General features: G+C 40.9%; 1 protein-coding gene across 6 annotated transcripts in view; it reads right to left on the reverse strand.

The window, feature by feature from the left end:
- C8H1orf185 (chromosome 8 C1orf185 homolog) overlaps positions 1-16328 on the reverse strand; it is a 110894-nt gene extending 94566 nt beyond the window's left edge. For all 6 annotated transcript variants that reach the window (XR_005583595.1, XR_005583596.1, XM_039484148.1 and 3 more), the window contains exons 1-3: positions 15974-16328; positions 11632-13500; positions 2410-2515 (exon numbers count right to left, since the gene is read on the reverse strand). Coding sequence is in view for 4 of the 6 variants with exons in the window: in XM_039484148.1 (XP_039340082.1) it covers positions 2410-2515; positions 11632-13500; positions 15974-16097 (2099 nt within the window). In the remaining 2 variants the exon portion in view is untranslated. The remainder of the gene's footprint in view (positions 1-2409; positions 2516-11631; positions 13501-15973) is intronic.
- Positions 16329-16562: the final 234 nt, after the last annotated feature.

Here is a 16562-nt window from a genome sequence, read left to right on the forward strand (position 1 = left end):
AATGTTGATAAATGCAAAGTAATGCATATTGGAAAACATAATCCCAACTATCTATATCAAATGATGGGGTCTAAATTAGCTGTTACCGCTCAAGAAAGAGATCTTGGTGTCATTATGGATAGTTCTCTGAGAACATCCACTCAATGTACAGGGTCAGTCAAAAAAATGAACAGAATGTAGGGAATCATTAGGAAAGGGATAGATAATAAAACAGAAAATATCGCCTCTATATAAATCATAGTACGCCCCATCTTGAATACTGCATGCAGATGTGGTCACCCCATCTCAAAAAAGATATACTGGAATTGGAAAAGGTTCAGAAAAGGGCCACAAAAATTATCCGGGGTAAGGAACAGCTTCTATATGAGGAGAGATTAATAAGACTGGAATTTTTCACCTTAGAAAAGAGACAACTAAGGAGGGATATGATAGAGGTCTATAAAATCATGACTGGTGTGGAGAAAGTAAATAAGGAAGTGTTATTTACTCTGCATTACACAAGAACTAGGAGTCATCAAATGAAATAAATAAGCAGTAGGTTTAAAACAAACAAAAGGAAGTATTTCTTCACACAGCGCACAGTCAACCTCTGGAACTCTTTGCTAGAGGATGTTTGAAGGCCAAGACTATAGAAGGGTTCAAGAAAGAACTAGATAAACTCATGGCTATTAGCCAGGATGGGCAGGGATGGTGTCCCGATACTAGCCTCTATTTGCCAGAAGCTGGGAATGGGCAACGGTGAATGATTACTTGATTACTTGTTCTGTTCTTTCCCTCTGAAGCACCTGGCATTGGCCACTGTCAGATGACAGGATACTGGGCTAGATGGAACTTTGATCTGACCCAATATGGCCGTTCTTATGCACAATATTTATTATTGATGATGTGTGAAAATCAGAAAGAGCAGTTTGACAGCTAACTGCATGCAGTTAGTTCACTATTTCATATGCATAGTTATTCTGTTAGAGATCTTCCTGTTTGTGTGGCTATGCCATATAGGTTCAGATTCTAAATACCTTTGAGGATCTGGGCCATAGTATTAAAACAGAGAGAAAAAACAATTTAAGAAATGTGATTTTAAACTCTCACAATTTAGCATCATGATTTCAGCAGCAGGTTTAGGACCTGAAATTAGTTTGAATACATTGTTTGAAATTGAGTAGATTTGATGTGTTCCTTTAAAACTAATTTTGATTTGCTTTTGTGGCACAGAAAACAGCACACATTTATTAATGCTATGAAAATTGGTCTTTACTTAACATGCTAATTCAGAAAGAAATCAGCTGTATGAACCCTTGGAAAGAAACCTGTTTCACCAAGCTACTGGGATGATTGTCAGGAGAGGTGAATTCAAAAATTCATTCTAAAACTCTGGAGACCAACGCCATTAGAGAAATGCCAATTACATAAGGTTAATTTTCCTCTCCATAGCTAATTATCTTCTTTAAAAAACAAGATATCTAAATGGTCACAAAACTACACTTCCATCCACCCTACAGACAGAGCAATAAAACATCTTTCTAAACTATGCCTGGCAAATCGTTACCCTTAGTGTAATCTGTTACACAGATCATGGCCCAGTTCCACCCACTTGTTATGACTTCACCTACATTTTGTCACTTTAAAAGTTTTTGCACCAGTATTTTTGTTTATGAAAAAGGATGGCTGGATATTCCAACTCTCCTTAATGGGACTGTCCTGGTATAACTGACTGAAACATGGTAAAGAATTCTATTGATGATCCATGAGAAGAAATAGAATTCAACTCCTTCTTTCTTAGACCTGAAGAAAAACACACATATCAGAAGTAAAAAGTAGCCAAAATAACCCTCAAAACCCCTTTTTCCCCTGCAGATATTCACCATAAACCAAGAGCAGATCTGTTAAGTATCTTTTAAGTATGAATGTTGATTATCAGTTTTCTAAGTATAACCACTACAAATTTACAAACACTTTAATATTTTACAAGCAATGACATTAGAATAAGAAACTGTTGACTAGTAAAAAGGAAAATAAACTGTTAATATGCTGAATGTAAGCCGGTAAATAAGAACATCTATTTCACCCCTCACAAGCTGTCTCATCTTATGTGAGCTTTAGAAAATATTCTTAGTTGAAGAATAAACAGAAGGGACAACTGAACTCCTAAGAAAGAGAGATTTCTTTTTATGCAAATATCTTAATTAAAAAAGTGAGCAAAGAAAATCCTCAGTAAGACGTATTGCAAGAACTGTTTGTAGTAGAATATGTTTCAAAATAAATTATCAAGGCATCACTGCTCTTTAAAATACATTATTACTTTTACCTGCTATTATCTTATCTTATATCAGTCATACTTTTACAAAAAACAAAGTTTAATTTGTTGCAATCCTTTAAAGAAAAAAAGATTAGTATAATTTTTAACCCTACCTTCTTTTATAAAACAGAAAAAACACTCCTAATCCCAAAGCAAAGAAGGCAATTCCAACAATAGTAGCACCTGCTACTAGAACGGAGACTAAGTGGTTCACAAAATCTACATAAACAAACAAACAAAAATGGTTAATGTCCAAATAACATTTTATGTAATTAACATCTACTGTGTTGAGACAATATGGTTACACTTTATTGTATTGATTTACCACAATGGGATTATCTAAAATTTCAGAGGGCATAGTAAAGCATCTACTCTTATAGAAACTGTGATATATCATCACTAAGGCTACGTTTTCATCATGGGTATTTTTAGTATAAGTCATGGACAGGTCATAGGCAGTAAACTAAAATTCACAGCCCGTGACTTGTCCATGACTTTTACTATATACCCCTAACTAAAACTTGGGCAGGAGGTCATGGGTGCTCGGGGGAGGCAGTGCAGGGGCGCTGCAGGTGCTGGAGGTGGTGGCCTGGGACCACGCTGTTGCTGGGGGGGGAGATGGGCGGCTCGCAGCCCGGGACCCCCGCTGGTGATAGGAGGGAGAGGGCAAGCAGCGGCACGCAGCCCAGGTGGGGGTTGGCAGGCTCCATACCCAGCTCCGCGTGTCCCTGCAGCTCCTAGGAGGAGTGGCAGCAAGGGGGTCTCTGCATGCTGCTCTCACCACAAGCACCTCTGCAGCTCCCATTGGCAGGAATCACAGCCATTGGGAGCTGAGGGGGTGGAGCCTGCAGGCACGGACAGTGCGTGGAGGCTCCTGGCCCCTCCACGTAGGTGCTGCTGAGACATCTGTTGGGAACTGAGGAGCCCCCCATCCTGATGTAAGCACTGCCCCGCACCTCAACCCCCTGCCCCAGCCCCCTTCCACAAACCAAACTGCTGCTGCTGCTGCAGAAGTCACTGAGGTCACGGAAAGTCATGGAATCCGTGACTTTCCGTGACCTCCATGCAGCCTTAATAATCACACATCACAATGGAAGTATTTCTCTTTAAAAGTTTATACTAGTATTTTTTACTAAAATTTTCATTTTTTAATTCTCATCACTGCATGGTACAAAAAGTCCCTGTATCATCATATGCTAATTAAAAAAGGCTTTTCCTATATTCACCACTATAACATATATTTATATATCAAACAATAATCAAGAATTCAACATTCATATATTTTAGCGAGTTAATTTTCTAAAGATTATCCTAAAGGAGATTTTAATCTTATGTGATGAACTGCCTGAGAGGACTACCACTATGGAATGGACTACTTACTCCTACTCAGTTCTTTAACAATAGGTAGTTTTCTATGGGTTTGGTCCACATGTGCTCTCTACTTGAAAACTTCCTTATCATCTCACATTAAAACAGTATGATTATTTTTTACATTACAGGAACTGGGGTTCTTTGAGATGTGTTGTCCATATGGATTCCACTCTTGCCCGATGTGTGTAAGATTTTTTGAGCCAGCAGTATCTTTCAGGATCTTGACTGTACCCTAGATGTTTTTGTACCCCCCTACATGAGGTCAGAAAGAGCTGAGCTGGCCCAACCATCCTTTAGTTCCTTTGCAAATACAGAATCCCAGTGGAGTAGGGCTCCAGAGTATTGCATAAGGCAGGCAGTTTGTGGAATCCATGTGGACAACACATTTCAAAGAACCACAGTTACTGTTAAGTAAGTAACTGTTCTTCCTTCAAGTAAATGTACATGTGGATTCCACTCTTGGTTACTAATAAGCAAGTTTCTTGGAGGTGGGTAATTAGGAGTCCTACTTAAAGAATGACCGCAGGACAGACCTCCCAAACAGACATCCAATCTCAAATAATCTACCAAGGAGTACTGTCTTGAAAAGGTGAATACCAAGGTCCACATAGCTGCCCTACTATCATTACCCATAGGTCTTGAACCTAGGCCTATACTGTTCATGGGAGTAGTCGTGCTTCAGCCCTCCACATGGCAACTTACTGACAATAGCTTAACTGAGATACATGAATCCCAGCCCCAGTAAGAGACTCTGTCCTTGAGGTCTGATAAGTGGAGTCCCAGAGCAGCTGATTGGCCTGCTGTCCCTTCTTAAGCCAGCAGCAGGAACAGGAAACAGTCTGAACAGCTGGGCTCCACCTGGCTTAGGACTGAGCATCTTGTGTTTGCTCTTGCTCCTACAGCTTGATTTCCTGGCATTCTGACCTGGCTTGATTCCTAGCATCTGAGTTGTGGTTCCTGACCTCATTTGTTTTCTGCCTCTGACCCCCTGGTATCCTGACCTGGCCTGACTTTTGGTTCCCGACTCATGATTCTGATCTCCAGTTTGTCTCCTGCTTCTAACTCCCCAGTATCCTGACCTAGCCAACTTGACTCAGATCTTGTGACTGCAGACTCTGGCTCCAACTATGAGGTCTGGCCACCCATGACCTGGATGTGACAAATAATTGGGGATATTCTTCAAACAGGCAACAGAGGCCTCCTGATCTCCAAAGGAATGTGCTCTAATGTGGTTAGGTGGATCTAACTTGGCAAACATCTATCAAGTCCTTATACACATGGGGCATACTTAATCTCTGAGGGTATGTCTTTATTGGGGTCTGGAGCCAGGAAGACCTTTTCATTGCCACCAATGTGGCTACAATATGCAACAAGGTATCAGATGCACCCAGTGAATCCTATAGGGAAGTGTGGGCTATCAACTGCTCAGTCATGATGACTTTCAATTCCATTCCACGTTCCTGTGGTAGTTTGTCCACAAACTCAGATAGCTTAGCTCAAGTAATCATACTAAGAGAGGAAGGATTGATAACTAGCTACCTGCATCTGGAATCTGGCTGATGAGTAAACTCTGCACCCAGAAAGGTCAAGTTTCTTCAGATCCCTGGGTGGGGCTTTGGGAAGTCCTCATTGTTTTGACATTTCCTGGATAGCAGCCACTACAAGTAAACCCAGTTCTGGCTGGGAATAACAGTGTTCAAATCTCTTGAAAGGGACCTGCTACCTTCTGTCCACTTGCTTGAATCTGGCCAGTGTTGACATTGGTGTATGCCACAGATCCTTTGGAGGCTCCAACAGCCATTTATTTATTGGCATGGAAAGCCTACCAGGCAAGGAAGAATGAAAGATATCCAGGAAGTTGTGGGGCTTCTCCTGCACCACTTCTAGTGGTATATCCAATATATTTGCCATGTGTTTGAAGAGGTCCTGAAATGTCTTAAAATCATTCACTGAGGCAGGCCAAGAGAGGGTTTACTGTCTCATCAGGGGAGGATGAGATCACACCGGGGACGAGTTGTTCTTCACCTTGTAGTTGTTCCTCAGTATTTACTTTTCTACTGACTTTCCGGGATCTGAAGCTTCACTAGTTGATCTGTCTGGGATGCTCTCTGGGGCATGTATGAAGATGGCTGCATACCTCACAGTATCCAATAGGGTCAAGGTTGTGGGGATATGGGTACTGAGAAGAGGGACATATAGGGAGACAACAGGAGAGATGCTACCTATGAGTTGTAGGTCTTTTCCATAGAACCTTCCCTAAAGCCCATTCCTGACTTCTATAGTGCTACCCAAGGATGAGAAGGAGGGTGAGTAGGAGATGTCTTCCTGCTGTGTCTAGATGGGGATGAGGAGGAGTACACTTCCTTGAAGGGAGGGATCATTCTGTCAGGAGTGCCTTGTCTCTAAAGGGCTAAAGTCAGTGCCAGAAATAACCTCCTTGACTTGCCATACCACCAGTTCAGTATTTGGTGGCTTAGACATCATCTCCGTCAGTTTCCCTAGCAGAAGTAACTCCAGTACTGGATGCACAGTTAAATCACTTGGTACCATGTACACTCTGAGTATCAAGACAGCAGGTATCCAAGTGCTAAGTACTGAGGAACACTGTTATGAGACAAGTGGTACAGAAGTTGTGGATAGTAAGGCTTTGGATACTGAGACATCCCGTACTGAGGTCAATGATGAAAGTTTGGTACTGTGAGAAACATCGTCTGCAGATTTAATTGATACTGATGATGTTCTCTCAGCAGTCAGTACCAGAACATCTAAGAAGGCCTGTTCAGGTTTCTGACTCTTAGGAGGATAAGCCTGAGATGCATCAGAAGTCTGGAGACTCTTGTGTCTCGACTTCTCAGGCACCAGAGAAGTTTACATGAGCTATGGCTCATCCCTGAAGTAGTGCTGCATTCTACAACTGTCAGAAGACATTGAAGCCAGAATGGAGGTAAACGATTGGGCTTCTTAATAAGTGTGGTCTGGGACCTCAAGGTAAAATATCAGCTCACCACTGCACTAATAAAGAAGGACTTGACTGGAGGACTGTGGTCTAACTGTTCTTTCTTGTGGTGTCCAACGAGGCTTGCATTGAGCTCCTGAGGAGAAACAACTTCAGGTGGGCTTTCCCTAGTTCTCTAAATTTGCTTAGAAAAGGAGCAACATATGGCAACTTGGATCCCCTCAAAGGCAAAAAAGACACACAGAGTGCTCATTGTTAAACTGCATTGACACTTAATGTGAGTGGAAGGTTTTGAACCCTGGGGATTTAGTTTCTGCCATGTTGCTAGTGCTCCTTTACTGAGGGGCGTGTTCAAGTGTCTAGCTTTAAACTGAAATGTAACTAGCTAAAAATGTAGATAATTTTCTTAATGTGCAATAACTATCTACCTAATTATATGAACTAACTCACTAACAACTAAGGCTATGTCTACACTGCACAGGTTCCAATGGCACAGCTGTGCCACTAGAGCCTTGTTGCTGTAAGGCACTCAGAGCAGCTTTGTCAGCAGGAGAAAGCTCTCCTGCCAATAAAATTAAACCATCCCAATGAGGGGCAGTAGCTTTGTCAGCGGAGAGCATCTCCCGCCGACAAAAAACTGTCCACTCCAGTGCTTGATGTTGTTAAAACTTTTGTCAGTCAGGGGGTGTTTTTTCACACCCCTGACCAACAAAAGTTTTAAAGACAAAAGTGCAGTGTAGACATAGCCTAAGTAGTAAGATTACACAGTAGCACAGTATTCAAAGAAGGCGATGAAAACTGTGGGTCAGTGAGAAGGAACTGCGGAATGGTTGGGCCCACTCAGATACTTATGCCCTCATGGAGTGGGGGGTGAATGAGGATTCAGGTTGACTGAAACATTTCATGTATTCATGTCAAATTGTTTCAATTGTAAAAAACCTTACAAAAAATCTAAACAGTTTGTTTCAACATTTTCAAAATGAAATTTCTTGACTTTTACTCCAATTTTATTTGTAAACAGGTATAAAACTTGAAAATGATACATTTTGTGTTAAACTGTTCCCAAGTGAGTTACTGCAAAGGTATCTGCTCATTCTTATAGTTGATCACAAAAATCCAGTCATACCAAAAGGAACACTGACTCCCCAATATCTTCTATCACCCTGGCAGAGATGGGGCTTTCACTAGCAAGTCTTCTAGTTTTGAAGAATATAGTGTTTCTTTTAACAAAGAGTAATGCATACTACTACTATGGTCTTTGTGAAGCCCTCAGTGCAAATGCAAAGCCAAAATGAACCACAACAAACTGAAAATAGTCTGGACCAACAGTCAACCACAAAAACCTCTAATGTTGCTTTATGAGAGGGGACACCAATATGTGTTTTTAAGTCTATAGAGGCAAAGTCTCCCAGCTTCATTGTGATAATGACAAACCAACTGTCTCCATCTGAGTAACCTGCATATATTTCCACTCATGGAAAATTAAATAAAATTTACTAAGAGACCCAGGTGTCTACGCTATATAAATATATATAATAATTAATGCTGAAGCAAAGGGAAATTAAAACTTTTATTCTGGCACCCACTTTTAAAAAGATTTCCTTGCTAAAGAATAGGCTGAACTTCAAGTTGTTGAATTACATATATCCTGAGTAAGAATCTCTCTAATAGGCATGCTAAATTGCCAAGATTAACAGAACATATACTTCTGCAGAGAGTAACTTACTATTTAAGTATGAACATGCTATTCACTCCACACAAAATACATTAAAGATCTGCCTTTCCCACAAAAATAAAAATGTAATTAGCAAAAAATAAGTATAAATATACTCTACAATAAAAAGTAGAAGCTCTTCTTAGATACAGGTTCATCTATACTTGCAAGAATGCCTCTCCCTTAAACATGCTGTTTAATGATAGCAAAAATAAGATTAAGAGATGATTTGATGAAAGTGTATAAGTACCTACACAAAGAACAAAATTTTGATAATGGCTCTTCAAACTACCTGACAAAGATATACCAAGCTCTAAGGGAGAGGGATAGCTCAGTGGTTTGAACATTGGCCTATTAAACCCAGGGTTGTAAGTTCAATCATTGAGGGGGCCATTTAGGGATCTAGGGCAAAGATCAGTACTTGGTCCTGCTAGAGAAGGCACAGGGCTGGACTCAATGACCTTTCAAGGTCCCTTCCAGTTCTAGGAGATAGGTATATCTCCATTTTATTTTTTTTATTTTATTATATCCAATGGCTGAAAGTTGTAGTTAGACAAATTCATGCTAGAAGTAATGTACATTTTTTTTACCAGGGAACGTAATTAGCCATTGGAACAATTTATCAAGGATTGTTGTGGATTCTCCATCACTGACAATTCCTGTTCAAACAGGAACTAATTCAGGGAAATTCTACGACCTATGTTATACAAGAGATCCATCTAAATGATCATAGTGGTTATAGAATCATAGAAGATTAGGGTTGGAAGGGACCTCAGAAGGTCATCTAGTCCAACTCCCTGTCCAATCCCCGTTATCTAGCTTTATAATCTATCAATTCAAGTGCAGATAAAAAAAGCGCTCTTGGCCATGCTGTTACCTCAGCACCTAGAAGCACCAGGAGACCCAAGAGGGTCCCAAAGTTGAGTAACAAAAGGTGAGCAAATTACCTTAACCGAGGGAGTCAATTTCTACCACTATTTTCCAATAATTTTCCTCAAATCTAAATGCAACACCGTCCTATTTGGATTGATGCTAAATCACTTTGTTCTTACCTAAACTCCATTCTAGGTTGAATGATAGGAAGGTCAATCAAACTGAAATCTCTTCCCAATACAACTAATCCTGCAAGCTACTGAGCACGTTCTAATAGTTATTGTACATCCACCACTCCATTTGACTTTGGCACATCATAAGATTGGGCCCTTTATTAGTGTCTTCCCATTCAGCTGATGATACTTTCTACAGAAAACTAAATAAGAAGAGACAATTTCTTGGTACTCACAGTAAAATGATTCTTTAAATATATATACACATTTTACTAAATATTTTTGTTTTGTTTTTTGTTGTTTAACACAATTTATAAGACTATTAGTTAATCAAAGGAACTCTCTCTGCCACAAAATATCAACGCCAAAAGCTTAGTTGGAGTATTTTTAAAGTAGACATGTATATGGATAATGACATCACACATATTTATATTATAGAAGATAAAAAAAGAAAAGGGATATAAACTATCCCTGATCAGATTTAGGGAGAGTCTTTCCTTATGAACAGGTTGTTTCAAAATTGTCTATTAAAATCTCCTTGCATCTTTCTCTGAAGCATTTGGTACTGTCCACTGTCAGAGACAGAATATAGGACTAGATAATCCAAGAAGACCATATTCCTGTTTTCCTAAACTTGAATGAAACTATCTATCTTTTAAATATGACCCAGACACTATGAACACAGAAGACCAATGCTCCAAACCCTCAATTAGCTTCCTTTTAGTTATCACATGTAATTCATGGTGCTAATGATTAACTGCAATGAACTAAACAGAATGGAATTCAACTCCCCTGGGACAGCTTCCTGTCCTCATCTGCACAACTCAAATCCTCCTGTTGCTTGATCCCAGGGTTGAACTCCAGGTGACATGAGAAACAATTTTATGGAATTTCCATTCAGTCTATCACAGCCCATGTTAGAATGCAGAACATTGTGTACTTGTTCAAATTAGCTTTTTAACTGAAAAAAATTTATTGTTCATAGTTGGACATTGGTGGGGGAAGAGAGATATTTGGTTCTGTGGTCATAGCATTCAGCCTTTGATATCATTTTTTATTTTGCATTTACATGAAGATATCTAACAAGTGAATTAAAAATAGATTATAAAAATTACTAAGTATCACAGGGGTAGCCGTGTTAGTCTGGATCTGTAAAAGCACCAAAGAGTCCTGAGGCACCTTATAGACTAACAGACGTTTTGGAGCATGAGCTTTCGTGGGTGAATACCCACTTCGTCGGATGCATGTACGAAGTGGGTATTCACCCACAAAAGCTCATGCTCCAAAACGTCTGTTAGTCTATAAGGTGCCACAGGACTCTTTGCTGCTTTTACAAAAATTACTAAATCTCTGTAATGAGGATTAGTGGCAATGTTTCAGCAGCCTCATTGTAATTTTAAAACTTTATTTTAAAATATACTTTATATATAATAGGTGAAAATTTTTACCAGTAACAGGTCTCACAGAAGGCTCTAACGAACACCTATGCCCTTTAGGTGTACTGGATCTTATGTGGGCTCTGTCACTAGGGTAACTTTCATCCCATGAAAATGTTTCTGCTTAGTTGAGAAAAATTGGCTCAGATTTCTTTTAGACACAACAATTGTATGATGTCTGTACATGAATTTTTTTCTTGCAATACATCCTTTTGTAGATGTATACATTTACCATTCAAGGTAATTCATTGCCACCTTGCCATTTGTCGTCAATATCACAATCACAAGTCTATAGGTTCAGTGGCAATTTTAGAGCAATTACACAGAAGATGGTGTGTGTGGAGCCTCAGGATTATCACACAGCAGATTGTGTCTACCTGAAACACAATTCCTTCCAGACCTTTTCTGAGGATACAGAGGATTTGTAATATGCTCCATCCATTAGGCTGGTACAGGAAAGGGGTGAGCTTCAGACTATGAATATGCCTCCTCCATGCTTCTTTTTTAGCATCTTGCTCCTGGTGGAATGAAGTGGGAAGCAGGAGCAAGCAGTCTCTGTGCTCCCCAGAGCCCAGAGATTGGTCCTATGGGAGGCCCTTGCACTGTTACACAAGAGGACACCCCTTTTGCACATTCCTTCGTATCTGTGCACGGGTTACTCACCATTCTTTTATTGTACCATCCTATGAAGAGGGTTAAGAAAATTCCTTTGTAAACAAAGTAGATCTTCTTTGAAAAGTACCATCCATTTAGAAGTTAAGAGGTTAATTTACAATTTATGGCTATAGCATGAAAAAAACAGGTCAACTTACCTACAGATATCTTTACACTTTCACCCTGTGTTGATTGTTTCCTTCTTTCACCATCAGATACACTTTGAGAAGAGTGTTTATAAGGATATATTGAAGATACTGGTAAATAATCTCTTTTATTAATTTTTTTATATTTACTATTCACAGTTCGTTTGTTTGATACAGCAGCTCTTCTAGCTTTAACATTTAAATCCTTTCGAGCAAAGCTTAAATATTTCTGTTTTACCTTCCATGAAGTTGACGTGCTATGTGTCACCATTTTTCCCACGTGTCTTGAAGACTTTGCTTGTCCTATTTCTGGTGTAAATAATGCCTGTTTAACACTTACAGCATATTTTGTGGTTGGAAAGACAGAATTTAACTTTATAGGTTCTACGTGGTCATTTCTGGATGAATATTCCAACCCTTCCACTCTAAACACAGTACTTTCTTTTTTAGGTATATGTACTTCAACCGGATTCCCTCTCCATTTCTGTTTTCTAGAAGCTTTAGTTTTAAAAGTATCTTGTTTTCTTTCATGAGTTCTAGAAGAACCAGTTTTATATATTGACCACTTTTCCTGCACATTTTCTTTGCCTCTTTGCAGGATCATTGCTTGTGTAGAAGATCTCTGATTTTCATCAACAGATTTTGGAGTTGTTTTAGTTCTTTGCTCTTTACCTTGAAGTATTACTTTGATTCCTACTTCAGGCAAGCTATTAAACGATACATCTATGCTCCCATTATTTTTGTCTGATTTTTCTGTTGTGTACATTCCGTCTATGTCTTTCATATTTGGTTGACCCTTTTGTAATCCTGCTGATCTTTGTTTCATTGAGTTTAAAATGTTTTGGTTTTTACTGTAAGGCCTAGTAGACATTCTTTCTGATTTTCTTTTCCAACTGCTTATTCCATTTGGTATATTGTTTACAGATCCAGTTATTTCCTGAAACTCTTTAGGTATATGTCCATATTTCTGAAGTTCAGTATGTTGACTTTTCTTTTCTGCACTTATTAACACTTTTCTTGCATCAGTTAATATTTTATGCTGATCTCTGCTGATTGCACCTATTCTTTCCCAGTCCCATGTTTTAGAACTCTTTTCAGCTAATTCCTTTTGTTTGACAAATGCTAAAATTCTTTTATTGGTACACTTATTTTTTTCCTTTGTCATTGTTTTAGTTTGATTTTGACTACTTTCATTGACCATCTGATTTTTTACTAAATTTAATACCAAAATGCTTTGTAAGTCTTTCGGATTTTTTCTGCAACATTTTCCTTTAACAGTTGATAGAAAATTTGCTGTCAAAAATGTATTAATCAATGATGGCTTAGTTCCAAAGCATTTGTTAAATATACCAGAATTGCAACACAACTTTCTTTGTAGTTGCTTTATTTTATTATTTGCAGTTTTCTTTTCAACAATTTTAAATTCATTCTGTAGATGTGAATTAATTTTATGTTGACTTATTATCTTAGTATTTTCAGTTTTCCCAAGCTTTAGGATCTTTCTTGCTTTTTCTGTTAGCTCTGCATTTGTTTCAGTTGAAGTTATTTTTCCACTTCCTGTCCACTTTTTGGAAACTTGTGTTTTTATGCCTTCATTGGTAATTAGTTGTGGCTTGTTTTGATTCATGAAAATGTTTAAAATGTTATTTCTCAGCAGCTTCCATTGGTGCTTGTATTTGTCAGTTTTTCTTCTAGTTGCTTCTGATTTTGTTTTAGAAATTTTGGAATTTCTTCCAACTGTAGAAGTGTTCTGCCAAACGCCATGAGAAATTAGAAGATATTTTTTCAATGTTGATTGTTCTGGGTCCACAAGTTGTGATATTTTATTTGAAGAATTGTTTACTGTTACCATTGATAGTAGCTGACACTCTTTTATATAACCTGCAACACCAGCAATAAAATTCTAATTTTTTTACAAAATAGATACTAATATATAATTATAAAAAAGCTTAACTGTTCCAGTAAAAATTGATTTTGACTTGAATTAATTTTGAAGGTTTGAAAATCACATTTCATACAGGCAGTGTACAATTTTTTTTAGCACTTTATAGCAATATATTAAACGATAAAAGGTTGTGTGCCTCACAGAACTTACTGTGCAAAGCTCACTGAAGTCAATAGGAGTCTTTCAATTGCCTTCATGGGCTTGTTTCAGGCCACACATGTACACCTGTATCTCCTAAAATGTGCATTGAACCTCTTTCCTTGCACAGTGACGTACATGCTGAATAAGATATGGGTCCACAGAAGCCCAGTTGTGTTATAATGTGCACCTTCCTCAAAACTGAACATTCTAGTGCAGCGGTCCCCAACCTTTTCCGGGTGGCGGGCGCCAGACAACGAGCCACCGAGGACCGTGGCCAGCAGACAAGCATCCGCCGAAATGCCGCTGAGAAGCGGAAACATCAAGAGGCATCGCCGCCAAAATGCCACCAAAAATCAGCGGCATTTCAGTGGCGACGCCTCTTGGTGACGCCGCTTTTCGGCGGCAACACCTCTTGATGACGCTACTTTTTGGCAGTATTTCGGCGGATGCTTCTCTGCTGGCCAGTACGCGGACGCACACAGATGCCCCGACAGGCGCCATGGTGCCCACAGGCACCGCATTGGGGACCACTGTTCTAGTGGTATCTAGCCTATTATTGACAGGTTGACTTTACTTTTTTTCTTTAAAAAGAAAACCTAGGAAATTATATTAAAATAACTAAAGTAAGTAAATATTAAAGTTTTCTGGATAAGCACTCAAATGTCATGAAACGCCCACGTAAATGTTGCAGAAACAAAATTAATTCTAGCACCTTTTACATATGCAACACATATGCAGCCAAACTTTTTTAAATGGCCATGAATTCTGAGGTGCAGTTTGAGACCTGATCTTTCAAAACTACTAAGCACTCACAAATACAACTGAAGTGAATGGGAGCTGTGGGTGCTTCTGAAAATCAGGCCTAAAACATCTCAGATTGGGCTCCCAAAAGTAGTGGTTGTTTTTTATAAGTTTGGCTTTAGAGTCTTTGCAATGCCCTTAATTTCAGTTTTTTCCTTAACTCTGCCCAACAGACCCATATTCTTCACAGGCTTCCTGTTTCTAATCTACTTGAAAACATTTTTATTATTTGTTTGTGTATTTGTCTATTTGCTCCAGATTTTCCCCTAGCCCTCACAGTTTACATTTTTCATGAGCATCTAAACTGAGATTCCTAGACCTCCTCCACTACCCTATATCACTGATTCCATGGATTCCTCCCTGGCTTTCACCAAAGGTCTAGAAGTCAGTCACTGCTGAAGTGATTAAAGTCTCCACTGGACACTAGTTGCTTGAGAAGGGAATGGTTTCTACCAAAGAGCTGCTCCTGGATCCTGCTGGGGGGGAACAGACGGAATTGCTAACAGCCATAGGGCTACAGCGGTTCTCAAACTGTTGGTCGGGACTACAAAGTGGGTTATATTCTCATTTTAATGTGGTTGCCAGGGCCAGCATTAAACTTCCTGGGGCCCACGGCTGAAGCCGAAACCTGAGCCCTACCACTCTAGGTTGAAGCCAAAGTCCAAGGGCTTCAACGTGGGACAGCAGGGCTCTGGCTAGACCACCCCTGCCCCAGGTCATGTAGTAATTTTTGTTGTAAGAAGGGGGTTGCAGTGCAATGAAGTTTGAGAACCGCTGGGCTAGTATGTTTCTGATCAGTGGAACATCCACCCTGCTCTGACTGATAGAAGGGAGATGTTTTATGTCTCTTCTCCCTCTCCAAAGCTTCCTAGCTGCTGCAAGGGGAAGGGTCTTCCTTCACTCCTCTAGCCTGTTTTTTGGCTCCTATTCCACCATGGTTATTGCTCCTTGTAGCTTTTCCCAAGCAGCAGCATGAAAGTAACATGATCCTTGGCACTTTCACTGCTGCTGACCACAGCCTCCTTAATTTCATTCTGCTTCAATTTGCAAAGCAGTGAGTTTGGACACTGACGGGGGTCCTCCTTGTGAGCACTGCCTCTACTTGTGAATATTGATGGAAGGCTCCATGTCCCCAGGGGTACCCATTCATAAAGTATAAAGGGAGGGGCTCATAATCAAGGGACACGGCACCTTCTCTGATCTCACCACACAGCCCTTGCACTTACAGGGGGCCCCATTCATAGATATGGCCCTGGGTCCTCAGGCTCTCCCTCAGCATGGACACTGGACCTTTATCACTTCTCTAAGGACCCATCGTCCTCCCGACTGTAAATGGGCCTCGGGTCACACAGGGGGCTTCTGGCCCCCTCCTCGATCAGCTTCAGGCACCGGGGAGCATCACAGACCGGTAGCCGACCGACCCCCGTGCAGGTGCCTGCTGTTTGGAGCCTCCATCCCTGTTCTCACCTGGCCACAGCTCCCACAGGGCGAGGAGTCGGCCCAGCGGCGGCGGCGGCCGGCCGAGCGCGGGGAGACTCGCAGCTAGCACCAGGACCAGTACTAGAGACATGAAACCTCCGGCCCTCAGCATGGAGCCCGCCTCCTCGCCTCCGCGCCCGCCATGGACTGCGGGTGGAAGGGGCGGTGTCGGGCCCCCTGGGGAGGAGCAATTCGGGCTCTAACTGCCGCCAAGGAAGGAACGAGAATGAGCGAACGCCGTAAACCTAGTGGCCGGCGCCGGCGCCAGCTGGTTGGACCTGGCCTTTGACGGAGAAAGCGCCTGGAGCTCGCGCACCGGGGGTTGGGGGGAGCAGCGCCTGAGCCTCGAGACTGCTGGGGGTAGGGGTAACGGCTCAGTCTCGCGCCTCCGGGGGTGGGGGCAGCGCCTCAGCCTCGTCCCTCTGGGGGTAAGGTAACGGCTCAGCCTCGCGCCTCTGAACAGGCGCGCGCTTGGCGTTGCCTGTCCGGGAGATGCGCGGGGAAAAGGCCAGCAGCGCCACTCGGCTCAGGTGAGGGCACTAGGGTTAAGGGCATTGTATTCCCGCCTTCGCGCACT

The sequence above is a fragment of the Mauremys reevesii genome, linkage group 8, assembly GCF_016161935.1.
Source record: "Mauremys reevesii isolate NIE-2019 linkage group 8, ASM1616193v1, whole genome shotgun sequence".
Taxonomy (NCBI): domain Eukaryota; kingdom Metazoa; phylum Chordata; order Testudines; family Geoemydidae; genus Mauremys; species Mauremys reevesii.